Below are 27333 nucleotides of genomic sequence, written 5' to 3'. Positions count from 1 at the left end.
GTGGTCCATGTCATGTTTCTGTGGAAAATGATCAACTTATTTTTTGTTATTACTGGAGTCATGATAATCCTTTTGGGTAGTGATCGCACGTTTAAAATTTATTTATAGCATCAAGATGTCACGATTTGTACTGGTAAATGTTTCTAAAGGTGCTGCTGAGATGAAATTGTACAAGAGTTCTGTAGAAATCCAAACATACAGATAAACCAAACAAAATTCTGAAATTATCTTGGTGTAATAATGGAATGGCACAAGGAAGAACTGAACTACTGAAATGCATTTAATTCTTTGTGTAATCTTTTTAGTTATTTTCTTTTTAGTTTTTTAATTCAGGGATCATTCTATTGGCTTTATTTTCCTAAAAGCAGTTGGACTTTAAAGCAGCAACTACACCTTTTAAATATATTTTCTGAGAAAAATGGGGATGTTCAATATTTTGCTTTACATAGACACAGGGCAATAGAAAAGGCATCAGTAATTTGATTACATCCACATTGCGTCCACAAATGAGTGATTTCACCAATACAAATGAAAGCAGTGTGTTGTGACTGCTCCCTGTGTGTATGAACAAACTAAACTAAAATCCATGTAGTTTTAATTAGTCCATTACATGCGAGTTGATCTCTCAGGACTAGAAGTGCAACCTTATAATAAACCATTTGAGGTTGAAAACAAACCTTTGTGCATTTCTTCATGTCTCACTGGGTTATAAGTAGGGTCAGATAAAATCTATGAACATTTTTAGCTATATCTGCAGAATTTTGTACAAATTTGTGATTTATGTGGAATGATTTTGGGAGTATCATTACTAAACTTAATGCATTAAAAAATATAAATGCCTTTTTAACTTATTTAATGTTTCCAATGCAAATCCAGATTCACTTGTTTGTTAAACAAAGCAATATATATCTAATAAAAAACGGAAAATATTTCTTTACACTGTATTGTAAATAAATCATATGAACATTTTAATATTAATCAATATTCCAGAAATTTAAAAACTGAATAAATATAAATTTACACAAGTAAATGAATAGACTCAATGATGGGCTAAAAATCTGAAAATCTGTGGATTTCTGCATGCACAGATTCTGTGTGGGCCTACAAGTCCTACACATAATCTGCACGTGCAGAAATCCACAGATTTTTAGCTCATTGAGTCTATTTGTGTAAATTTATTCAGTTTTTAATTAATTTCAGTATTATTGACATATTAAAATGTTCATATGATTTATTTAAAAGTTTAAAAGGTATTTTATTTGCATATATTAAGGTTTTAGTTAAGATACTCCCAAAATTATTCCGCATAAATCTGCAGACTTTTTTGCAAAATTTTGTGCAGAAATATTAATTTTATAAATATACAGAAAGTCATTGAATGCTTAAGTAAATGTGAGTGCAGCAATGACATGATGACAAAGGGTTTCATAAATTTCAACATATGAACAAGGCCTGAATCTGATTTGAGTAAATCAGAATCCATGTGATTTTTTTCCTGCTTGCATGTACATGGGCCATATCCGATCTGTGCCACATGGGAGAAAAAAATCGGAATTGAGTCACTTGAACAGTGCAGTGTAAATGCGGCCGATGAAACCAGGGTGGTCATATCCAATAGTATCTGGCTGCAGATTTGCACATGCAGTCTCAGACACATGCACTGAATAGTGCTGGTGATTTCACTGTTAGATGTTGGGGCTTGGTTAGCTGTGCGCATTAAAAGCACTGCATGCGGTCTCAGCTTGCACGTGCACCCAGTCTGCAGCCAGACAGTTTAATCAAGACAATTGACCCTTTAACCCTTAGTTACTGTTGCTACGCCTGTCAAGCTTTTCGATTTCCATTTTTATTACAATATGTATGTGCCGGTGTCAGATATTGCCAGCGATAATTATTAGTCATTTTTGCCGAACAGGTGAGATATCCGAGAAAGCCTGACAAAAAAGGACTGCAGTAGTTATACATTACAGGGGTATATTCAAGACATAATATGCAACTGATTAGAAAATAATTTAATTAAATTGAAGCTTGGTCAGCCTATAGCCGCCTCATACGCTGACCATTCAACAGCTTAGTTCATCCACAGCAGGATAGGTGACATTTAAAAATAATCTAATAATAACAAATTAAACCGGGATTTGCATTTTTTTTTAGCCAAAAAGCCTGATAGACTATTGTTGTGCAATGAATAAAGCGTTACTAACCAACGAGGAAACACATGGACAGTGCTTTTACATAATTCATTCATTCAGAACAACCAGAAAGGGGAAACTGATGGATTTGTGCCTAATATTAGCATCATTGACCCATAACAATGTACTGTACCTATAACTGTCAGTACGTTTGAGTGCTCTTTATACAGTTTCTATTATAATTTGCAGTTTAGTGGAAAAAATAAATAAATTGAAATGCAAATCAAAGTATAAATAGCAGAAGTGAACAAACAGATTTTCCTTACCAGCAAATATTAATCCGACACCAAATCTAAAAGCAGATACTTAAGCAGGTCGCACACCAGAAGCGGCGCTCGGCGATATACAGCGTCACGCCATGCAATTGAGAATTTTAAACATAGATTTCTGTCAGGGTACACACACCGGCACCGCTAGTCGGCGGCTGTTCGCGACACCCAGCCACGACTCAGGACACTGTTCATATTCCTGCTGCGCCACAGAGTGCCATCTGATTAGTTTCATGTTAAATATCATGCGAATGTGCATGTCTGGTGTGTGATACTTTTAACTGTCATGTGGGCGCCGTGTCGCGGCGCTTGGTGTGCGACCTGCTTAACCCGGTAAAATGCCATCACCTAAAACTCCAAAAGACAGACGAAAACAGTGAATTGTAGCTCTGAAATGGGCATGAGGGTTATAAATGTCTGAAAAGCTGCTGCGGGTGAAGCATATTGATCTCAAGTAGATTGTGATCATATCTCTGTTTTGTTCTGTTTATATGTAATTTCAAATATTCGTAGCTTGAAACAGATGGAAATATGATTGCTATTATTATGACTAATATGGCGAGGGCTTAAACGGAGCAGTGCTCATAATATCGAGCGAAAAAGAAAAAGACAGCTGGGAAACAGAACCTGCTTTGTATTTTTGTAGGAAACACAGTTTAGATCTTTTCATCTTGTCGTCCATCACTGAATGTGTCAGAAATATCGAAACAAAACCAACTTAACTCTGCTCTTTTACCGCCCCTCACACAGCTTGATCCATGCTGGCGTTTCTCCCCTTGGGTTGTAGGTTTTGAAAAGGGAAAAAAATTCCACCACCCTGTCCAAACTTTTAGGATACCGGGTATCAGATTTGCACAATCCGTATGCACAACGCTTTGGCTTGTTTCCCATGCTCGAAAGCTTGACAGACTGCCTGCGCGTACGGTTGCTAAGCCACGATTTCTGGTGTGGCTTAGCTAAGGATCAATTGGCCAAACACACATTATTTTTTGTTTTATTTTTGTGTGTTTGATTTGTTTGGGTTTTTAGCAAAATCTTAGTCAAAATGTCATGTCAACAGCTGATTTAGAAATATATATACAAGGACAATCATGACTATAGCTTTTTAAAAGCTACTTTGATCCTGTAACAAAACCAATCACTTTTAGCGTTTGTTTTTTATTACAAAAATGTATCTGACCCTTTAGTCTCTTTCTCTCCTGTCATTTGACTAACTGTTCTTTTGTTGCTTTACTTTAGCCTATTTCTAAATCTAAATCAACTTTCTATTTCTATTCTAAAGTTGAATAGAGGATACCTTACTGTGTTTTATTTAAAACTATTATGTAACTACAGCATGTGGTCATATGTAACCATATAGCGAGTATGCTGTCATAAAGCTGTCGTATATCCTGAATTGTGTGTCAACAAATACTGTACACTTCTGTCTCAAATTTATCTAACCTTGGGTAAAATGTGACACGACTTAACCCCATTTCTCTTGCTGAATGACAAAAACAAGCCTAAACCGTTATTGGATCTGGCACGAGCTGGACCTGCAGGGGGCGCGCTGTGTTGTTTTATTTAGGCCGTCTGTGAGCTGCTGCTGTGCGCATTCAATGAGACTGCAGAGCGGCAGAGGGGAGTCTCCATTCAGAATGCCACAAACAACACAGATGCACGAAAACCCTCGGGTTTAGACAAAAGGTGAGTTACCTGCTCCATCCGCCATATTAATCCTTAACTACTCCTTTCTTTTTATTGCATTAACTTCAAAATTACGCTATGAAGATCACTCTCTGTACACGATGTTCCATCTTGCGCCATTACGGTTGCGTTTAGCGGATCTATCTAGGAACTGGAGTGGAAGAGGGCCGTTACCACACCGCTCATCGAGGGTTATCTGATTGCTCTATTACTGACCCACAACTGCTTTGTTTCATTCTTATGTTACAGTGGCAGCCAGGTCAGGTTTTGGTGTGCTTTATTCTGTACAGGCAATATTTTGGCTACCTAATGCTTGATCAACTTCCTTCAATGATTTTATTTCGTTGACAGCTCGTTTTATTCTTTGTTTTTTGAACGTTTTCTGATTAAGTGTTTTCTAGATAACATTTTATTAATGGTTATAATAACCATTTGGTTATATTTAAAGTGAATAACGTTATTACAGTGAATAAATTCGTGCAAGGTTATTTAGAAATACGTTACGTTTGTATTAATGTAATGTTAATACTGTTACATTCTTAAGGCATTGTTTGAATTCACCAAAGTAAACATGGTTGCTCTTTAAATTGTGCAAAGTGTTTTCAAAGTGGATTTGTAACTTAACTGGATGCTCTAATCCTCCAATCTCTTGTTCAAGATGGGTGGACAGACAGACAGATATGTATTTGTGTGTGCTGGTAACGTTAGTAATAATGCAAGGATGTGAAGTAATGAGATAAGAGTTGTTTGTTTTTGTGGTCTGGAGATTGTGGACTTCTCTTCTCTGCCTTTCTTGAGTCTCGTAACAGATTCTGTACAAAGAGATGTTTGCATTGAACAAGTTTACAGCAGTGCTGCACAAACCTATGAAGCAGCAGACTCCAGTTTGTCATAAATGTGTCAAGCCAGCATGACAAATCGACATTTGCTAGCTTCTCTGTTGATCTTTTAGTTAGTTGCGTATGGATTTTCTTTTCTGTGTAAGTAGCATGGAGCTGTGCTTTGTGTAGTTATGATTGTACAAGTGTCGTTGGGTTTTCTGCAACTTCTAGTATGCCTGATGATGACATTTTGCTCTTAACTCTTTCTCCTTCAATTTAAGAGGGAAAGTTCACCCAAAAGTGAGAATGGACATAGTTTGCGCACCCTCATGTTGTTCAATACCTTTTTTTCATTATTTGGTGGACCATAAAAGTAGGGCTGTCACAATTAGGCAAGGGCTGGTATAAGATTCTAACGGTATGATAACCTTGGATAAGAAGATCACGGTTTTACGGTAATATGGTATTGTGATTACTGCTTTAAAATATGTTCTTTTTAAATGTTTGGGTAAAAAACTAAAACTTTTTGCCTCTTTGAACACAATAAATTTTATTCTAAGAAACACTTGAATATTTTGAAACGGTAAACATATCTGGCTGAATAATTCAAATGAATCATTGACTTCTGCTGTCTTGTTTCAAAAACACAGATTTTTTTTACAATTTAAAACGGCATCTTTGGATATCTTTTCTGCTGGAGAAACTTTTGTCATTAAAAACAAAACAAAATAAAAAAACATAAATAAAAAAAAATCTTACACCTACCTTAGGAACGGTATAGCAGAAATTTTTGACACTGTTAAAACAGCGGTTATCGCCCCATGCCTAGTCACAATAATCAATATATCCACTTATCGCACAAAACATGGACATGACTTTAATCATTTTTGATGATGCAATATATATATCGCCCATACATAAAAACCAATTCTAGCTAAACTATAGTGTTAAATTACTGTAATATATTTTCACGTGGCTGTCTGACAACTGAAAATAGATCTGGTAGCCGATATCGCCGCCTCTGTTACTTTTTACCTTTTTTACTATTATTTATTTGTTTAGGAGATCTGTTTCCAGATTCTGATTCCAATGCCCAACTATTAAATTGTTAAAATTACTGTGATTAAATGAAATATTCTTATGAATAAAATATGTGTTCTTTGGAAAAATGTTTGCATTGTGATGCAGTTATATCGTCATTCTGGCATTATATAATGTGGGGTATAAAATGGTCTTAAAATGACAATAATATATTGTTTATCACAATATATATTAGTGCAATGTATCATAAAACAAAAAATAGATATCGTGACAGGCCTATAGAAAAGTAGATATTTTAAACAATGCTAGTATGAAAAATGCTAGATTTAATTCCCTGTGACTTGCATTCTTTTTTTAATATACAATGGAAGTCAATGAGAACTGAAACTCTGGTTTCCTGTCAGTGTTCTTCAAAATATCTTGTTCTACGTAACAACGTTATAGGAACAACCTAAGGCTGAGCAAATTATGGCAGTTTTTTGTCCAAACTGTCAATATCTTTGACTAGTTGCATACTGAATGCATCCGTTCTGCACGATTGGTCTCAAAGTCTATTGCTGAACTCTTTCCTATAAGGTAGTCGATTGACTTCCGCAGGCAACCCACCTCCCACCCGTGGCTGTGTGCTCTATAGATAAGATATCAGTCCTCTGTGCAGGGCCATTTTAGCCACCCCCACCTAGCAGTCGCTTTCTCTTAATATGTACATGTAGTTTTCTAAAAATATTGTTTATTTGAGAGCTGATGACATTACTACTTTTTTAGAGCATTAGTAGATCTCGCTGATGACAGGAGCTATAAAACAAGAGCATACAAGAATAACCCAAGCATATGAATGAGAATCTGGTGACCACTGTACTGATTTATGCTCTGTGCTTCAGGTGGGCCGGCAGGATGGGGGAAAGGCCTGCAGTTCGTATTTCGGCTGCGATCACACCCGTGCAGCAGATGCTGGCGTCTGGCACTGGGGCTGTGCTGACATCTCTATTTGGTAAGGGGAAAAATGATCAGCACAATCATTTCTTCGTTTACTGGAAATTATGCGTTCACTTACTGCACATTTGAATTTGTGCAAATGTAATGTTTGAGGTGAATGTGCTACATGTAGGATGTTTCGACTAAATGTAACAGATTCACTTTTTTCAAATCAAACATGAAGGCAATTGTACAAACTTTTCCTAAACACATTCTGCATAATCAGGCATGAAGTGGCCTATGTAAACTAGACATGGGCTGGTATAAGTTTCTGATGGTATGATAACTTTAGAAAAAAATATCACAGTTTCACGGTGTCAATGTATTTTGATTGCTGCTCTAAAATCAGTTTGTTTTAAATATCTGTGTAACAACTTTTCCCCCGATTGAACACGATATATTTTATTTTAGGAAACATTAAAAGTATTTTAGAACAGTAAATATGTCAGGCTAAATCATTAAAATAAATCAATGACTTCTGCTCTCTTCATTGGTTACAAAAACATAGATTTCTTTACAAGACATAAAAAAACACATAAAAACCCTTACATATACCTTAGAAATGGTATAACAGAAGATTTTAGTGGTTTTAAAACCCTTACTTTTCCAAACCACGGTAAACCTTGAAACTGGTTATCATCCCATGCCTAGTGTAAACACTGACCAATTTCTCAGAAAAACATACATCTCACTTTAAATGCATTTCTAAGATGCCGCAAAATGCTGCAGTATTGGTTTTGAGATTAATCAATACCAAAGGGAAAGTTTGTTCTACTTTATCAAATAAAAATCAATCATACTGCAAAAATGAGCATATCTCAGAGATGTTGAATGTGTTTAGGCATATATACAATATTAGATTTAGTGGAATTTTGTTGAATCAAATGTTTCTGCAACAGCACATTTGAATTTAAATGCATTGCTTTTATTATCCTGAAGATGCAAAATGGCCACACTATTGTGTTGATTATTATGCATGCTTAAAACTATTTTTACTAGTTTTTCTAAAAATGCAAAATATTTAGCATGTTTACTAAAATGCATAATTTTTTTAACTTTCAAAGTGTATCTACACTCATGCATTAAATGAGATTAATGCTAAACATTTCTCAGTAGGTAGACATTCAGTTAAAAATAACTAGAGGTTTTATAATTGGCTATTATTAACTGCATCTGGCATCTTTTTTTCCATTTCATTTTATCTACTTCATGCAAACAAAAATAAATAAATAAGATTTACTGGCCTAAACTGTTGAACAGTAGTGCATGAAAAGCATAATTTTGTTTCCAGCAAGTAACTGAGTTTATAACTATTTTAATTTTTATTTTGACAAATCTAGGTATGAAATTGCATTGAATTTTAAGACTAAATTGTGATTTCTCTGCAGTGACACCTCTGGATGTAGTGAAGATCAGACTTCAAGCACAGCAAACTCCTCTCTTTCAAGGTACAGATCACAAGCAGCTCTTCAGTTTCGATTATAGACAATGTCGATTGATCAAACGCTGAACCTCATTCATTTACAGAATGAATGACACCATTAACACTGTTTGTGCAGCCAATGTCACATTAGCTGATTTTATTTATTTATTTCAAATTGTTATAGGTAACATTCTTCAGCATGATCACACTGTAAAGCTGGACTTGATGCTGTCCTCTGAATGCTGTTTTCTGCTTCACCTAACAGTTTATAGCTGAAATGTGTGTTAAAGTTGAAGTGAATCATTTCTGCTAAAATAGTGACTGATTCCAAACGGGTTTCTCAAACACACCCCTGATATTCATTGGTTGCTGAACTCAGTCCCACCCCAACCTCGTACCATTGGTTGAGTCGGCATTAATGTCAAGTTGATCAGGATAGAAATGGAGCAGTGTTTTGATTGCACTACCGTTTTTAAATGTTTTTGGGAAATGTATCTATAAATGGCTTTCTTATGGTTTGTTATTTATGTAGATTAGGCTGGGATAAAAGAATTTTAGCTATTCTTCAGCTTTAATAGCGTTTAAATAAGGCTGCAATGTTGCTCAACAGTTTTAGGTCATTTCAGGATTTAGTCATTTGTTTAAAAGAAGCATTTTCTTACAGAGCTGCTTTTATTTATTTATTTTTATTAGTGAAATATGAATATTAGTATATGTTTTAAGATGCAATTAACTTCTTTGTTTCCAATTTCTATCTGTCTGAAATTTAAGAGACCAACTGGAAAATTTTCATTGTTTTAAGTTTGATTGGATTTGATTGATAGTTGTACTGTATGTTTGAGAACCATAATTTGTGTTTAATAATATAAACTAAAATCGAAATGTCTTACTAATTCAAAATAAAAAATGTTATTTGGAACATAATAAAAACAGATGACATGTGCGTGAATAAAAATGACAATGAGCAATGTTTGCATTTATTTTTAGTTCACACAATACAACTCTTTTAAATTTGATGAACCCCATATTTGGTGGAATAGCAATGATTGTTTTAACACAACCAATAAAACATTTGTTATTCTGACCAGCTTTAAAAATCTCTAAATAATCCTTCTTCTTATTATTATTCTTTTTAAAGAAATTTTTACCAGACCTTTTATTGAATAAAACAAATATTGACGTTTGACTCTTACCAAAATTTTTTGGTACATCCAAAAAAACTGTTCCTGTGGTCTCTTAATGTTTTCCATGTATCTAACCACCTGCTGTAAGCTCTCAATAATGCATGCTTCATGCTGTTTTGCATTTGCTATATGCTATCTTTCTTTATCTCTCTCTCATAGCCATAGCAGCAGAATCAAGACCCTGGTTTAGGGTCACCCGGCCTTCAAAATGTGAGTATGTGGATCACATAAACCTCATTTCTGATCCTCCTTCACAGCCCAGCAGCTCGCTTCACTAACACATGCTAACTAACGCTCCAAGAACTTCAAACGCATCTTGGAAAACCACTAAATCACATAGTGTGGACAGCATACTGGCTTACATAACAACCTATCTAACATCTGTAAAGAGATTGACTCAGTGTCACCTTATAAAAAGTCAAACCATGCACATGTGTAAAAGTTTAGTTTAGGACAAACTAAAATCCAAACCAGTTCATTCTACCTTGAACCATGCCCAAAAATAGCAGATAGACGGCTTGTTTGTGCCAAATACTAGATTTGGATAAACTGCCTAGGCTTGGTCAATGCCATGGTCATCGTTATTTATAGAATCTCTTATGTAAGACCTCAGTCCTAATTGATAAATACTTTCAACCGAGTAAAGGAAAATACCAAAGGAGCCTTCTTGGAAAGCGCCTTGTTATAGTAGCATTCGATGCGCATATACAGCAACCCAGGAGTCACACACTGCTTAGATCATACGTTTTTTTTTTTTTTCTCTTTTGCTTTTAATGATTTGAATCTGATGCATTTGTGAGAGAAGCAGACTATTAATGAAGTATGGTGGCAATTTGGTTTTGTGCATTAAATGATAATTACATGAAAGCTGATGTCAATGAGCTTGCAGATGGTTAATGCCAAGACACAGATCATTTCATTAATGAGAATCCTCTACATTCATCCATTTTTAATTTTCAGTATACACATCAACTTTGATTTAAACACCCTGTATTGTGTCTGTCCGCAGTTGTGGTCCCGACTTTAATTTTGAACTAGACTGAAAATTCAATCTTCCAAATTCAATTGTTATTTCAAATAAAGAATAAACACCAAAAGTGTTTTGCGTCACTTAAGTATTTGCGTTTCTAAAATGTATTAGAAATGAGGTTTACACTACTGTGTCTTGTCTGTTTTTAGGGAAATGTTTCCTTTATTGTAACGGGTTGATGGACCATGTCTACGTATGCCAGAATATGTCAAGCTGCTCCAATTTGTACAAAACCTCTACCCACTTTAGTGGCACCTTGGTAAGAATTGAACTGCGTTTTTACGAATTACAATTCCAAGTTTTTTGTGATTTGCACAAACTCATGATGCATGAAACTCACTGTGCATTTTGTTTGTCAGGATGCGTTTGTAAAGATAACGCGCAATGAGGGCCTCAGATCTTTGTGGAGCGGACTTCCTCCCACGCTGTAAGTCAAGCTTCCTAGTGCTAGTGTAGTTGCATAACTAACTCAATACATCATCTGTTTTATTGGACAGGCGTGTAACAGGTGTTATCAGATGGAGCTGACCCCCTTGTTTCCCTCATGTGTCTCTTACTTGAAAAGTGCAGCCCATTCTAGGACTTGATTCTTATCCAAAATGTGCAGTATTCTTCGAAAAGTAATAATTTGCTGTTTAGTCAATTGAATCAGATCTAAATTCCACAACAGGTTATTTAGTCGAGGATTCAGACTCTCAGATGTACTGAAGTGATTCAGTAAAGGTGAACAATACAATAACAATACACATTACAAACCACAGGAGAGAGCAAATTCTTCAGTAGGATAGCGCTCCTTCTCATACTTCAGCCTCCACGTCAAAGTTCCTGAAAGCAAAGAAAGTCAAGGTGCTCCGGGATTGGCCAGCCCAGTTCCCAGACAAGAACATTATTGAGCATGTCTAGGAAAAGATGGAGGAGGCATTGAAGATGAATCCAGAGAATCTTAATGATCTCTGGGAGTCCTGCAAGAACGCTTTTCCATCCCAGAAGTCAGACCTTAATATCCTAATTAAATAATTAAAAATCATGACATGATCATATTTATTTAGGTAAAATAAGCATAATCTAGGGTCAGTTATGGTTAAACGATATAATCCAATAATATATAAATAGTATAACATTTGCAGAGGAAAAACATTGCAAGGAAAAACATTTCAAATGCATTAAACACATGTAGCCTATTTTCAGCCACACGTGTCTGTTTGAGTATCTGAGGAGAAGAATCAAACATTCAATTTTTATATATGTTAACTGTATATTAAGTGCTTTATTTTTATTATAAAGCATGCACTTTCCCTGCAGCATCTAAAAATTGATTTGTACTGGCATATTATTATTATTGTTGTTAATTATTATTTTATTATTATTATTATTATTACCAGAAGTATTATGCAAAAAATGTAAACGGTAAAAAAATATGCTTTTGTGTTGAGTAAGCGCTGGTAATTTAGATGCACTCAAATCAAACTATTGTTATTGTACAATTACTATTATATATGCATATGAACCATATTGTCTCATACCACATTGTCTCAATCATCATTTAAAAAAAAAAACAAACATTTGACTTAGTCCTTTTATTTTTTACAGGGGTCACCACTGCGCAACGAATGGCCAACTTACTATAAACTCAATGTTGCCCAGTTCTCAGTATGTTTTTTTTTTTAATTAAAGGCGTTATTAACACTGGGTTCATAATCAGGACTAAATGTATCACTTTTCTTTTTCGATTCAGACCAAACACATCAAGAGAAGCAAATGTGAACACACCTTACAATCAGATTCTCCTGAACACCTGATCATAACTGAGGAACAAACACTATTTATTCATACATACACCTATTTATTTAACAACTAATAAACATTCAATTTGCACATAAAATTCATTCAATTTGCACATAAGAGCTATATATACAGTATAATAATATACTGTACATTTCTTTTACATATTTTTTCAAATCCCTTTATTATGTGTCTTTGTCCTGTCACTGTCATTCTGTTGCACTATGGAAACTTCTGCCACAACAAATTCCTTGTACGAATAAACAAACCTAGCAGTAAAGCTCTTTCTGATTCCAATTCAGACTCCAGTAGTCATGCTACTTACTGAACAGTGGTGCAGGAACCGCTGTGTAAGCAAATGACCCTTTGCCTTATAGTTTATAGTCGACTTGATTCAGATCAGTCATTAACATATTAATTCTATATTTACAGTCTTTTTTTTTTGCGAGGTCAGTAACTCTACCAGATGTCCTGACTAAACAACAAATACTATGAATCCTTGAAAATGACACACATTTGTGATTAGTGCCGATTTGTGAGAGCTGATTGGTGTTTTTGCATTTGCAGGGTGATGGCGGTTCCTGCCACAGTCATTTACTTCACCTGCTATGACCAGCTGCGGGATTTCCTGTGTTACAGCATGGGCTATCGGGGTGACCACATACCTCTCATAGCTGGAGGATTAGCAAGATGTGAGCGTTTACTCATCTTTGTATCCTGTGTTATGAAAATCATAAAGTGCATCCCTAACTGAAAACATTTATAATAATAGTAAATAACTGGATGGTAATTTCTCCAGGTTTTACATTTAGATTTCCTGCAATTTAACACTCATTAAAATAAATATCAATATATGGATGGGCTATAATCTATAGCATCAGTATTGACCTACAGTGCTCATTATAATTGAGCATGAATATTTTTCTCCATTTCTCAGTGAATAATACAACGAATTTAAGCTAAATATTGCAAAAATAATTACAACATACGACTAAATAAAAAAAAAATTTGCTTCTCTTGATTTTTCCTCTTTTTTTGGATTTTTATTTAATATTTTTCTATGACATAAACATTTGGGTGTACTAGTTTTTTGACCGTTATCGTTATTAATCTGGGGGGGCCACAGCGGAAAGAACCGCCAACTATTCCATCATATGTTTTACGCAGTGGATGCCCTTCCAGCTGCAACCCAGTACTGGGAAACATCCAAACCCACTCATTCACACACATACTCTACGGACAATTAAGCCTACCCAATTTACCTATAGCGCATGTTTTTGGACTGTGGGGGAAACCGTAGCACCCGGAGGAAACTCACAGCATCAAGGGGAGTACATGCAACCTCCACAAAGAAATGCCAACTGACCCAGCTGGGGCTCAAACCAGCGACCTTCTTGCTGTGAGGCGATCGTGCTACCTACTGCGTCACCGTGATGCCCATTATTATTATTATTATTATTATTATTATTATTATTATTACTACTATGACCACCACCATAACTAATATTATTATTATTATTATTATTATTATTATTATTTGTATGCGATTATTTCAGGGTATTTTATGAATGGATAGAACATTTGTTTAATGGAATAAGTTCTGTGAATCTTTTGTATAATAGGCAACAGTAAAGACATTTATTTAATCATTTCAGTGCTGCGCTGACAGTAAGAGTTTGATCCTTTTTTTAAAAAAATCCTTCCAACCCCAAATATTTGAGCATTCATTCATTTTCGTTTTTTCGGCTTAGTCCCTTTATTAATCTGGGCAGAATGAACCGCCAACTTATCCAGCATATGTTTTTACGCATCGGATGCCCTTCCAGCTGCAACCCATTATTGGGAAAACAAATGAACAGTAGTGAGTAAATAATAAAGTTAACTAATATTAATAATAGGGCGACGTGGTGGCGCTGTAGGTAGCGCTGTCGCCTCACTGCAAGAAGGTCAGCTGGGTCAGTTGGCATTTCTGTGTGGAGTTCGCATGTTCTCCTCATGTTTGTTTGGGTTTCCTCCGGGTGCTCCAGTTTCCCCCTCAAGCCCAAAGACATGCAGTACAGGTGAATCGAATAAACTAAATTATTTGTAGTGTATGTGTGAATGAGTGTATATGGGTGTTTCCCAGTGTTGGGTTGGGGCTGGAAGGGCATCTGCTACATAAAACATATGCTGGATAAGTTGGACCCCTTTGGTGACCCCTGATTAATAAAGGGACTAAGCCGAAAAGAAAATGAATGAATGAATGAGTAATAATAATATAATAATAATAATAATAATAATGATAAGATATCATTTTAGTGTAATCCTTTATGAAAAATGTTCTATGAGTAAATATGTTAAGATTTGCTAGTTATTCTTTTAAACTGAAAAGCTAAATTTGAATATCCGTTCATGCATGCAGTTTTGGAGTAGTTTTCCCAGTGTTCTGACAGATCGTTGCTGCTGCACTGTGATCTCTCTGTCAGATTATATTGACGTGTGTGTGTGTGTGTGTGTGTGTGTGTGTGTGTGTGTGTGTGTGTGTGTGTGTGTGTGTGTGTGTGTGTGTGTGTGTGTGTGTGTGTGTGTGTGTGTGTGTGTGTGTGTGTGTGTGTGTGTGTGTGTGTGTGTGTGTGTGTGTCAGTGGGAGCGGTGTCTGTGATCAGTCCTCTGGAGTTGGTTCGGACTAAGATGCAGTCCCGCCGGCTGCAGTACAGTGAGCTGATGGTGTGTATCCGCTCGTCTGTGGCTCAGGACGGCTGGTTATCTCTGTGGAGGGGCTGGGGACCCACTGTCCTACGGGACGTGCCCTTTTCTGGTCAGTGACCTGCACACTCTCTGGCAGCGTGATGTTCCTGCTGATGCAGTGTTTGACTGTTTGTGTTTTTCTGCAGCCCTGTACTGGTTCAACTATGAGCTAGTGAAGGCGCAGCTGTGTGAACACTACAGGACGCCGCAGGCCTCATTCGCCATCAGTTTTACAGCAGGGGCCATATCTGGAGCAGTGAGTATGCTCTAAAAAAGCCACATGATTGATTGACTTTATTCTAGGGTTAGACGCTGTAGGCACCAATACTGCTTTTTTCCATTCAACTGTCCATTTTGAGATTTTTGGCTTTCTGACTTTTCATACACACTTGTGTTTATTTTATCACAATTATCCATTTTTATTCACTGATTTTAATTGCATTCATGTTTTTAAAGTGTTTTCTTAAAATAAATTTTTTTTTCCTGCGCTGAGCTGTAAATGTCAAGTTCAGCAGCATAAACCAAACTTCTGTCTGTCTCTATCATTCTATCTATCTGTCGATCGTTTTATCTATCTGTCTGTCTGTCTATCGTTGTGTCGTTCTATCTATTGGTCTATTGTTTTCTATCTTTTCTATTGTTCTGTCTGTCTGTCTATCATTCTGTGTCGTTCTATATCGTTCTATCGTTTTCTATTTTTGTCTATCTGTCTATCGTTCTATCACTGTCTACCGTTCTGTCTGTTTATCATTCTATCGTTCTATCCATTTATTGTTCTATCATTTTTTAACTGTCTGATATTCTGTTGTTCTATCCACCTATCGTTCTATCACTGTCTATTGTTGAATTTCCTTCTGTCTATCTATTGTTCTATCTGTCTGTCATTCCATCTGTCGTCCTGTCCGTCTATCATCCTGTCCGTCTATCATTCTGTCCGTATGTCATTCTGTTGTTCTATCCATCTATCACTGTCTATTGTTGGATTGCTTTCTGTCTATCATTGTATTGTTCTATGTCATTCCGTCTATCATCCTGTCTATTATTCTGTCCGTCTGTCATTCTATTGTTCTATCCATTTATCGTTCTTTTGTTGTTTATCGTTCTATCGTTGTCTATCATTCTATCGTTCTATCTGTCTATCATTCTGTTGTTCTATCGTTCTATCACTGTATATTGTTTGATTGCTTTCTGTCTGTCTATCGTTCTATCCGTCTGTCATTCTGTCGTTCTATCTGTTGTTCTATCCATCTATCGTTCTGTCCTTCTATATATCTATATGTCTGACCTTTTTTATCGTTCTATCTGTCTATTGTTCTATCTGTATGTAATCCTATCTATCGTTCTCATTCCATCTTTCTATCGTTCTGTCTATCATTCTATCGTTCTCGTTCTATGTATCTATATCTATTTATCGTTCTGTCTGTCTATCATTCCATCTGTCGTTCTATCTGTCTGTCTGTCGATCGGTTTTACAGAGTAATAGGTTCGTACATGATTTGGTTAGATTTATATACACCCTTTAATTCAACAACAAACTTTATTTATTTATTTATTTTTTCTGTAATTATGTAGTGATAAACAGAGATGCCCAAACCAGCCATATCCCCATCATTTTTTTCTTAGTTTAGTCACGTGGAGCACCTTGCCTTAAGAGAAGGAACTCAATAACTGTAAATTAATATGAGCATATTAAAGGTTACATAAGGCAGCGTTGAGACAAAAGATAATACAACGTGAACAGAGCGTGATATCTTATCTGGCCTGATTGATGAACAATAAGAGCTTTTTATAACGGAGCAAACGCTGGGTCGACTTCTGTCCCAGATAATGTAGGACATTAGTTTAACTATCAGTTTAGTTGCATTTTGTGTGCTGTTTTTATTTGATTAACTACATAAAACATTAGTGCGTTTATTAAAGAGTCTAGGGCCACAGAGGATCTTATTTTATGTTTAGTTTTTGTGTGCTATTTCTGCACACAATTTTGTAAAATATCTGCAGATTTATGTGAAAACTAAACTGAACAAATAAAATAAAAACAAGATTAACTTTTTATTTAAGGTTTACAATACAAATCCACAATTACAAGCACCTGTTTGATAAGCAAACTACAGCTGGTCTCTTGTATAATACATCTACTAAAATATAAAAATACCACTTTACTATTTACTTGTATTGTACCCAAATAATATAAACATCTAAATAAATTTTGTATATTTGTCAATAACATAACTGAAATCTAAAAATATATATTCACACCTATTCAAGTAAATAATACAATCAATTGATGGACTCAACAATTTGTTAAAATCCTTTTTTTCCCCTGCAATTTCTGAGGGCACGAATTCCTTATGGGCCTACTTGTAACTCAGTAGTGAATATTAAACCACACTCAACTGAACCTAAACTCTGAAAACTACACCGTTTCAATTTACTATATTCTTCTATGTGAAGCTGCTTTGACACAATCTACGTTGTAAAAGCGCTATAATAAAGGTAAAGGTGATATAATAAAGATATAATAAAGGTGAATTGAATTGAATAACTACACTTGTTTTTTCATTGATAATATAACTGATTAGATATATTAATATATGAAAAAATTGCCATACATACACAATCGCACACTCTCCCCCCTTTTTAAATTTTTTTTTGAAAGATTTATTTTTGGCCTTTTTATTTTTATTAAGTTGATTGGACGGTATTTCAGACAGCAGGCGAAGTGGGAGAGGGGGTAGGGATGGGAAATGTCCTTGAGCCGGGATTTGAACTCAGGACGCCCTGAAGTGCTACTGCACCATATGTCAGCATGCTAACCACTAGACTATTGCTCCGACACTCTCCCCTTTCTAATCAGAATATACATTTTCTTTTATCAGATTGCTGCAGTTCTGACCCTGCCGTTTGATGTGGTGAAAACCCGCCGGCAGATCCAGTTAGGAGAAATGGAGGCTCTCGGAGGTAAATCACCTTCTCTAGTTTGACCTGTTAACACATCGCTGTAACACAACCTGCATGCTGAGCAGCGTGTGATGTCATCAGGCACCAGCTCCCTTTTAAAGCAATTCAGAGCTCGTTATTTAAGCCAGGGTTAATCACATTGATTGGGCATCGCATTTCTTGACATTTTAACCTTTGTCAGCAGTGTCCATGAAGAAACCGTCCTCTACATGGAACATGATGAGGAATATCTGGATTGACATGGGATACAGAGGCTTGTTTGCAGGTGAGATCTTATGTCTTGTAACAGTGATGTCACCGTTGCTTTCTAGAGATTGAGATCAGTTCAAAGAAGCCTGCCGATGACAGTCGAATGTTGTAAAGTGATAAGTCTTAATTTCTGTTTAAATCTAAGACTGTAAAATGTATGAAAAAAAATTTTATACAGAAATTTAGCAAGATGTATCTTAAATTTAGGGGCTAAATATCTGGGCTTATTATATGGTGTAATGTAAGAATAAAACTTTAATGGGCTTATTATTTAATTGTAAGCACTGCAACTTTTAAGTGCACTTTTCATAGGCCCTGTTTCATAGCAGTTTACAATCAATAAATCCAAGCACATTTGTGCCGAGCCACTGCTTATCGATCTGCTGTTGATGAATTAAGCGCCCTCTACTGTCATGGGCTGAAACTGTATTTAGATTTTTCCAAAAGTAGTATTTATATTTTTATTAATATTTATCCAGTAAATAAAGTACAAAGCCATTAGTGGAAAAAAATTATTTGAAGTGTATTCTAAAAGCTATAAATAATTTGGATAATGTATATAAATATAATAGTAAAACAAATATGATGTATAAATGCATATAAAGCCTTTATAAACTGATATAGCACCATTTGTTTTTTCTAATTCATGCAGTTGATCAATAGTGACAGTAAATTATTATAATTTATAATGTTAGATAACTTTTTTCCAAAAAAAACAGCTTTTTATTAGTATTCATTAGTATTATCCAAAGTATAATGAATTTTGTTCACCAAAAATATATATAGCAAAATAAAAACATATTTATTATTACATATTCATATTGATAACAAGCTTAATGATTATTGAACACTACTAGTAAATGATTATAATGGAGTGGCAAATCAGAATATTAGTATACTTTTTGAAGGATCATATGACAATCAAGGCTGGAGTAATAATGCTGAAAAGCAATCATTTTAAATAATATTTCATAGAAATAGTTTTATTAGTTGTGTTTTTGATCAACTAAATGCAGCCTTTGTGCCTATATATTGTTTATAATTTAAAAGCAATCCTTTACATTACAAATGATTTTAAATGTGACGTTTATCTTTTTATAAAAATGTGAATTTATTAGCTCTGATCAGATGTTTTGCAGCCAATATGCCCTGAAGACTTCATGCAATAACGACCAGTAATCCTAATCTTTCAAACTTTGTGTAGATGTTTTGTAAATGTCACACACAGTTCAATTGAGACAAAAATAAATGAGCAAATTCATTTTACAAGAAATTTAATACGCCTTTAGAAGCAGAACTTTTGTGTTATTGTTTAGCAACCATAAATATTACTCAATTTTGCTTATGTGATACAAGTTGTATTTGGGCAGGTCTTAACTTTTAATATGAGTTTTAAAATTATGCATCCAGAATTCAATTACTCCCTGTGGATTATATGTTTTTTGGATGTAAAAATTATTTCATACATGCAAACAATCAGCAGTAGTAGTGGTGGTGGTGGTAGTGATCGTAATGGTAGTCATAGTCGTCATCGTAATAGTCGTCGTAGTCAAAGTAGTAGTAGTCGTTGTCGTAAATAACTCGTTACAGTTTAAATATTTTTTTAATATATACAACTATATTATATACACTCAGTAAATTAATTAAAAGTTGTCGTCATAGTAGTAGTAGTAGTAGTAGTCATAGTAGTAGTTGTCGTAGTAGTCGTCATCGTAAATTAACTTATCACAGTATAAATAATTTTTATTTAAACTATTATATATACTCAGTAAATTAATGAATTTCGTAGTAGTTGTCATCATAATAGTTGTCATAGTTGTAGTCGTCATCGTAATAGTCGTCGTAGTCAAAGTAGTAGTAGTAGTCGTCGTCGTAAATAACTCGTTGCAGTTTAAATCTTCTTTTCATATATGAAACTATTATATTACATACTCAGTAAATTAATTAGTTAGTAGTCATAAGAGTTGTCGTAGTAGTCGTCATCGTAAATAACTTATTACAGTTTAAATCTTTTTTTCATAATGAAACTAATATTATATACTCTCAGTAAATTAATATATATATTATTTTTTGTAGGTTTTCTTCCAAGAGTGATCAAAGTAGCTCCAGCATGTGCAGTCATGATCAGCACTTATGAGTTTGGGAAGACATTCTTTCAGGAGCGTAATCTGCATCAGGCGAGGTGTGGACTTTGAGCTGGGCAAAAGGATCTGCGGTTTGTCCGAAAACTAGGCTAAGGAAACTGAGTGGGACTCCTTGTCAAACTACTGCAAACACTGTTGATGCAGAGTCTCCAAAATCTTAAGTTGTTGGGTGAAGTGCCTACTGACTGGCACAATGACATAAAAGCTGTGAGAGTTGAACTGATACGTTTGATGCATCAGAGATCAAGGACTTTAGTTATGGTGCATCAAGTAAACACACAGTTTCTCCCCAAACCCTGTGATGCCTTAGGGAACAAAACCAAAGCATGCTGGCAGAAACACTACCTCCCCACTCAACGAAATGGCTGCCGGTTGGACATGAGGATGTTGTATCTGCCGTGCATGGATTCCCTTTTACTAAAGACTCAGCTCTGCCCTCTGCTGTTCAAGATGAAGAAAGCCCAGGAGGAATGCATAAGCTACTACTTCAGCAGGGGATTCAGAGTATATTTCATTCAAAAATCATCTATTTAATTGTTTCTTTTTGTGTTTGTCCAATATTTGATTCTAAATTGCAGTCTTTGTCCTTTATGTGGACACTAGACTCTGAAGAAGCCACTAGAACATTTTTTAAAGTTTTGTTTGGTGCATTGAGAATGTAAAACACCTTTTATTATTATTATTATTATTATTAATTGTTTTGTTTTGTGGCAAGGGATGTGCTAATGAATGAATGAATCTCTTGTCTTTAACTATACATGTTCACTGCATTTAGTTCAGATTTAAGCAATGTCTACCTACTGAAACACACTGCTGACTTGAAATGACTAGATAGTTCTCATGTTTTATCAAATAAAAAAATATATAAAAAGTCCTTTCTTAGTTTATTTTAAATGCTGTGGAGTTACGGTAAGTTTATTTATTTTTTCTTAGTTAACCAAATAAAGATCAATATTTCTTACATTTTATTTATTATTACTTCTACATTTTACTAAATCATCACTAAAATGGAAGGTTAATTGTTAATTAATCAACATGCCAAATGCAAATCCTTGTATTAGATTTCATACACGAAATGCAGCCTTTCTATTGTACATAATGTAAAGTAGTAGAGTAACTTATGAACCGTAAATGAGACCGATTGCATGTTTATGATAAATATGATGATAAATATGACATGGAAATTGATAGAAGTAAATAAAAGTTGGCCTTAAAGGGATGGTTCCCCCAAAAGTTAAAATTCAGTCATCAATTACTCGCCCTTTACTTGTTTCAAACCTTAAGAGTTACTTGCTTGTATTACACAAAAGAAGATATTTTAAAGAAAGTTGAAAACTTCCAAGTCTATTCTATAGTATTTTGAAATGGATTGCATGGAGCTGAAATTTATTTCTTTATGCCCGAGACTAGGTATGGGACGAGAACCATTTTCAAGGTATACTGTGGTTTGGAAAAGTCAAGGTTTTAAAACCGCCAACATTTTCTGTAATACCGTTCCTAAGGTATGTGTATGATTTTTTTTTATTTACATTTTTTTTTTTGTTTTTTTTAAGGACAAGAGTATCTCCAGCAGAAAAAATATCCAAAGATGATCTTTTAAATAGTAACGAAATCTGTGTTTTTAAAAGAAATGAAGACAGCAAAAGTCAATGATTAATTTGGAATATTTAGCCTGACATGTTTACTGTTCCAAAATATTATAAATCTAATAATATTATAAATCTTTTATTTATAAACCTTATGAATTGAATCTTATGAATATATTGTGTTCAAAGGAGAAAAAAGTTTTTGTTTTTACCAAGTCATTTTAAAAGAATATATTTTAGAGCAGTAACCACAATAACGTGGATCGTGTGAAAGTTATATTTTGATCCAAGGTTATCATACCGTCAGAATCTTATACCGGCCCAGGTTTTATACCGTTTTATATATATTAAATAGGTTTATATTATATAGGTTTTATATTATAAGGTTTATATTATATAGGTTTTTATATATATTAAATATTATACCGTGGGGGGAACCGGAGTTCAACAATTGAATTACGTGGCATTTGATTTTACTACTATTTATGTCAGGGTTACAGGTTTTCAGTAATCTTTGAAATATCTAGTTTTGTGTTCGACAGAAAAAAGAAGCTCCTAAACATTTAAAACCATGTGGTTTGGTAAATAGATTTTTTCTTAGGTGAACTGTCCCTTTAATTCACTTTCATGTGTTACTGATTCTGCTTCCAAACATCTAGGTTAGATGGTCATGAAGACCATCCAGCGGGTAATATGTTCGATAATGATAGTATAAATTATTCATCATTTATGAAAATAATTTAAAAGTATTGAGATATTTTACACGCCTTCGACATAAATCGACTTCAGCAACGTGTGGAGCACAATTCATTAATACTCTCCCATAGAGGGCGACGCCGCCACTGGACGTCTGTGCCAAAGACACATGTTGTGACGCATACACGTTGAACGTGCTTCCAGCTTTATAAGGAAGCGCCGCCTTCCCTTCGCCCTCTTTTAATCGGACAGGAGACGAGATGGTGAGTGTGAGGCCGTCTTTCACAATCCGATCAAAATCAAGAACATCCTCCTTATTTCAGACACATCCTAGCGGGCGTCGTATATATAAAAGCGCGATAAACGTTTTGTTATAACTATAGATTGATTGTAGGTTGTAAGAGGGAGCTTCACATGGTTTTCGAGTTGTTTGCTGTAGGGGGAAATGGCAGCGGTCTGCTGTGCATTAAGCTTTAAAACAATTATACACGACTAAAGTAGTGTAAATAACAAAACTGAAATGGAAGATTGTTATTTACATGATATAATTATTTCTTGTATTCGTTAACGCGCGCAGTTTCTACATGCGGGGCGGCAGCCGGCGAGACAGGCCTCAGTTTTAGCCAGAAGTGAAAGCATGTTTAAAGTCATCGGTGAGTCAGTTTTGTGGATAGTATGCTTTTCTTAGCCCGAGAGGGTAAGAATTGCAGCAACGGTAAATAAATGATTTATACGTTTTTTTTATTGTTTTAATGCGTTTATTAGTGCAGTTTGTTGAACTTAAGTAACGATAGCTTTATCAGGTATTAAAGGAGCAGTTCTAGCGTGACTGATGTGACCTTTGCAGTAAGCTCTCAAAGCAGAAATTCACTGAAATTATTAACATTATATTGAAACATGTATTTATATTTTCCAAAACGATTAACCGTAGAGCTATGGATCAGTAAAAATAAAAACTGGACTTTTAAAAAGATATTTTAAATGAGTACAATAAACATGGATGTGACAAGTCTGCAGTTTAACAGTAAACATGCTTTGTAGAAATTCTGGGACTGCACAACCCTATATAAACCATGCTAATCAAAAGGATATGAATCAGCTCAATAGAACAAACGATTGATTTTATTTGGCCCTTTTTTTGTAGTTTTTTTTTAATGGCAAGGTTTATATTTGCGTGGAATTGCTTAAATTCACTCCTATGTGAAGCATAATTTACATTTTCCCTTTTTTTTTTTAGTCTCACCGTAAATTTTCAGCCCCACGCCACGGCTCCCTGGGTTTCCTGCCCCGCAAGAGGTGCAAACGTCATCGTGGCAAGGTGAAGAGTTTCCCTAAAGATGATCCCAGCAAGCCTGTTCACCTGACTGCTTTCCTTGGCTACAAGGCTGGCATGACCCACATCGTCCGTGAGGTCGACAGACCTGGCTCAAGTGAGTGACCCCTTCACAGTTCTTGCATGTTAAACTTCTATCTGTACAGTGCCTGCCATTGATGATACTCTCGACGGGCGGACATATTTGGGCCATTAGCCCTTGCTGAATGTCGAGTACTGAGAGCAGTTGCTTAACTTAGAAAAATTATTTAGGATGCATCTGTTTGTCTATATAACAGTTTAAAAAAAAAAAAAAAAAGATTTTTGCTGAATTTAATGCGTTTTATTATTTTTTTTTCCTTCAGAGGTCAACAAAAAGGAGGTGGTGGAGGCAGTGACCGTTGTGGAGACTCCTCCCATGATCGTAGTGGGTGTTGTTGGATACGTCATGACCCCTCGTGGTCTGCGCTCTTTTAAGACCATCTTTGCTGAGCACATCAGTGATGAGTGCAAGCGTCGCTTCTACAAGAACTGGTAAGTTAAATCACTTCTGGTTGCTCTGCATGCATACTTAGTCTGGAGCTGGTGGTACCTGGCCAGATCAAACATTGTTGTTTTTTCTGAGCCAGTCTAATTTGTCGGTATGGTGCAGCTCCGCTCAGGTGCCTCGTGCCCTGATGAGCTCCGGGCTCCGCTGGCCGGTGGAAAGGGCTCCTTAGAAACCGTGCCATGAGCCAAAATGACCTAGTGCTGTCGACGCCTCCCCTTTCTCATGAGGATGGGCAAGCAGCCGTGCCCAGTCTCCTTCCACTGGCCTGCTGGGCTATGAAGGAACTGCGTGCCAACCTTTTGTTCTCCCCTGCCCTCATCTACCACCTTCAGGTATAAGTCCAAGAAGAAGGCCTTTACCAAGTACTGCAAGAGGTGGCAAGATGAAGAGGGCAAGAAGCAGCTGGAGAAAGACTTTTCCTCCATGAAGAAGTACTGCCAGATCGTTCGCATCATTGCCCACACTCAGGTGAGCTTAAACTGCTTATTTATTTTTTTTTAATTTCCAGTTACTCTGTTCAGAGTTTATTTTTGTACCTTTTATATCATTTATTTCATTTTTTCCTCAGATGCGCCTGCTGCCCCACAGACAGAAGAAGTCCCACTTGATGGAGATCCAGCTGAACGGTGGCACCATCTCTGATAAGGTTGACTGGGCCAGAGAGAAGCTCGAGCAGTCTGTTCCCATCGCTAACGTCTTCTCTCAGGATGAGATGATTGACGTTATTGGTGTTACCAAGGGACATGGATGCAAGGGTAGGTGGACTACTTTGTTAATCTCTTTTCCCACTTTTGAGGCGTTTACTTCAGCGTTGTGCATGTAATGATGAAAAACATGGAATAATCGCGTCAGGCATGGCGCCCGAAACGCATGAGGAAATTTCCCATGCTGCCTTCCTTCTGACAGCACATTTGCCCTTTTATAAGCAAATGCACATTTAAGGACTTCTCTGATCAAAGGTGTGTTTCTTTAGGTGTGACAAGCCGTTGGCACACAAAGAAGCTGCCCCGCAAGACCCATCGTGGTCTGCGTAAGGTGGCTTGTATTGGAGCCTGGCATCCTGCCCGTGTGGCTTTCTCTGTGGCTCGTGCTGGTCAGAAGGGTTACCACCACCGCACGGAAATCAACAAGAAGGTGAGGCTTCAGAAAGTCACCCAAGCGTTTATGCCATCCTTTTGTGGACCGCAGTCTTCTCATGCATGCTTTGTTCACTTTAGATCTACAAGATTGGTGTTGGTTACCATACCAAGGATGGAAAACTTGTCAAGAACAACGCCTCTACTGATTACGATCTGTCCAACAAGAGCATCAACCCTCTGGTGAGTGAGCTGGTCTCTCAGTATTGTGACTTTTTATATACATGCATAAATACTGATGTTTTTGTTCTTTTTAGGGTGGCTTTGTGCACTATGGTGAGGTGACCAATGACTTCCTCATGCTGAAAGGCTGTGTGGTTGGAACCAAGAAGAGGGTTTTGACCCTGCGCAAATCTCTACTGGTCCAGACCAGCCGTCGTGCTCAGGAGAAGATCGACCTGAAGTTCATCGACACCACCTCCAAGTTTGGTCATGGACGTTTCCAGACCATCGAGGAGAAGAAAAACTTCATGGTGAGAGTTTGAGCACTTTAGGGACACAGTGGCTTCTCCGCACACGTCCTGTGACCTTATATCACAGTCAGACAAACCCTGAACGCGTTAGTCAATTAAACCGGGTTCAGTGGGTGTGTAGCTGCTGTTTGGAGTTTAAATTGGTAGCATTAAGCCTTCGGTCGTGTAGAGGTTATGGGCCTCTTGAGTGACGTTGCATTTACTTTAGCTTAAGGTTCTCAACAGTTCTGCTGACTCAATAGTTTCATCACTATGCTCAGTTGGCATTGAGCTTGTAATTGCTTATTGTGGTGCGACCGTAGAATGCAGAACTTCTTAGTCCTGTGCAGGTCAGTGCACTGTTCGTAACCTGTTTCAGCCTACCAGTCTGAGATTTGGGTTCCATTCCAGTGCAAGATTAATCAACTCAGTGAGGCAGGGGAGTGGTGCCTCATTTGTGCTTGCTCCCTGTTCACTCTCTGATGACATTCCTCTTCTGATGTTTTTATTAAATGTAGTTTGAGTTTGTTCTCTTGGTGACCACTCTTCTCTTTTTACCTGACAGGGACCCCTCAAGAAAGACCGCCTGGCCAAGGAGGAGATGGCCTAAATGTGTTCTGCTCCTGTATTGTCTGGTGTCATGCAGTACTGCGGAGTTTAATAAAAACAGAAAAAACAAATTCATGACTTTATTGTATTTTATTATTTATTTTTAAATTCAGAGAAGCTTTTAAAGCAATTCACCCAAAAATGAGTATTTACTCCCACTAAAGGGGTTTTAATTTCTTTAAGCAAAATACTTTGAAAAGCTGAAATCCTGTAACATCTGTAATAGAGAAGTGTACCATGAAAGTTGATGTTTTCCAGCATGAACAAAGGGATACATTTTTGGGTGATCTGTCCATTCTTAATGCATTCACTGGCTTCAACAGCAGTCTAGTTTATCAAGATGGGTTCACAAATTAAAGCTTGTTGAGGTGGCAAGAAATAATCATTTCATTACTCCTAGACATTTTTCATAAAGATGACTTTAAATTTGCTGGGTTTTTTCAGTTCTCAATCCTAAAGCTTTGGTACAATTTCTTTGGTTTGTTAATGGTGGGAATTTTAACTTGCA

The 27333-nt window shown here is 36.1% G+C and overlaps 2 protein-coding genes and 2 non-coding genes across 6 annotated transcripts; all 4 read left to right on the top strand.

Annotated features, from left to right (window-relative positions):
* The first annotated feature begins 4038 nt into the window (after positions 1-4038).
* On the top strand, positions 4039-21358 carry slc25a39 (solute carrier family 25 member 39). Of its 3 annotated transcripts, XM_056453564.1 has the most exons (12): positions 4039-4147; positions 6891-7000; positions 8373-8432; positions 9751-9801; positions 10771-10880; positions 10981-11048; positions 12971-13095; positions 15027-15200; positions 15277-15386; positions 18010-18091; positions 18273-18356; positions 20417-21358. In XM_056453564.1, exons 2-12 carry the CDS (start codon positions 6904-6906, stop codon positions 20533-20535), a joined length of 1080 nt encoding a protein of 359 aa, XP_056309539.1. In that variant the 5' UTR covers positions 4039-4147; positions 6891-6903; the 3' UTR covers positions 20536-21358. The 3 variants fall into 3 exon arrangements, with proteins under 3 accessions (XP_056309539.1, XP_056309541.1, XP_056309540.1); XM_056453566.1 differs by lacking the exon at positions 9751-9801 and having other exon boundaries at positions 18276-18356; XM_056453565.1 differs by lacking the exon at positions 9751-9801.
* A 1575-nt stretch (positions 21359-22933) lies between these two features.
* rpl3 (ribosomal protein L3) lies at positions 22934-26896 on the top strand. Its single transcript, XM_056453563.1, has 9 exons — positions 22934-23029; positions 24004-24196; positions 24444-24612; positions 24961-25096; positions 25197-25383; positions 25602-25762; positions 25846-25947; positions 26022-26237; positions 26782-26896. Exons 1-9 carry the CDS (start codon positions 23027-23029, stop codon positions 26824-26826), a joined length of 1212 nt encoding a protein of 403 aa, XP_056309538.1. The 5' UTR covers positions 22934-23026; the 3' UTR covers positions 26827-26896.
* LOC130221848 (small nucleolar RNA U83B) lies at positions 25441-25538 on the top strand. Its single transcript, XR_008836334.1, has one exon. It is a non-coding gene; the product is annotated as a small nucleolar RNA U83B (small nucleolar RNA).
* On the top strand, positions 26571-26707 carry LOC130221845 (small nucleolar RNA SNORA54). Its single transcript, XR_008836332.1, has one exon. It is a non-coding gene; the product is annotated as a small nucleolar RNA SNORA54 (small nucleolar RNA).
* Positions 26897-27333: the final 437 nt, after the last annotated feature.

This window comes from Danio aesculapii, chromosome 3 (genome assembly GCF_903798145.1).
Source record: "Danio aesculapii chromosome 3, fDanAes4.1, whole genome shotgun sequence".
NCBI lineage: Eukaryota > Metazoa > Chordata > Actinopteri > Cypriniformes > Danionidae > Danio > Danio aesculapii.
Note: the sequence above shows the minus strand (reverse complement) of the source record. Positions and strands in the feature narration are given on the sequence as shown.

Coding starts and splice junctions, on each gene's coding strand:
- slc25a39 (XM_056453564.1), top strand. CDS start 6,904: ATGGGGGAAAGGCCTGCAGTTCGTATTTCGGCTGCGATCACACCCGTG. Junction 11,049..12,970: donor AGCGGACTTCCTCCCACGCT/GTAAGTCAAGCT, acceptor TTGCATTTGCAG/GGTGATGGCGGTTCCTGCCA. Junction 18,357..20,416: donor ATACAGAGGCTTGTTTGCAG/GTGAGATCTTAT, acceptor TATTTTTTGTAG/GTTTTCTTCCAAGAGTGATC.
- rpl3 (XM_056453563.1), top strand. Junction 24,197..24,443: donor GGTCGACAGACCTGGCTCAA/GTGAGTGACCCC, acceptor TTTTTCCTTCAG/AGGTCAACAAAAAGGAGGTG. Junction 25,948..26,021: donor ACAAGAGCATCAACCCTCTG/GTGAGTGAGCTG, acceptor TGTTCTTTTTAG/GGTGGCTTTGTGCACTATGG.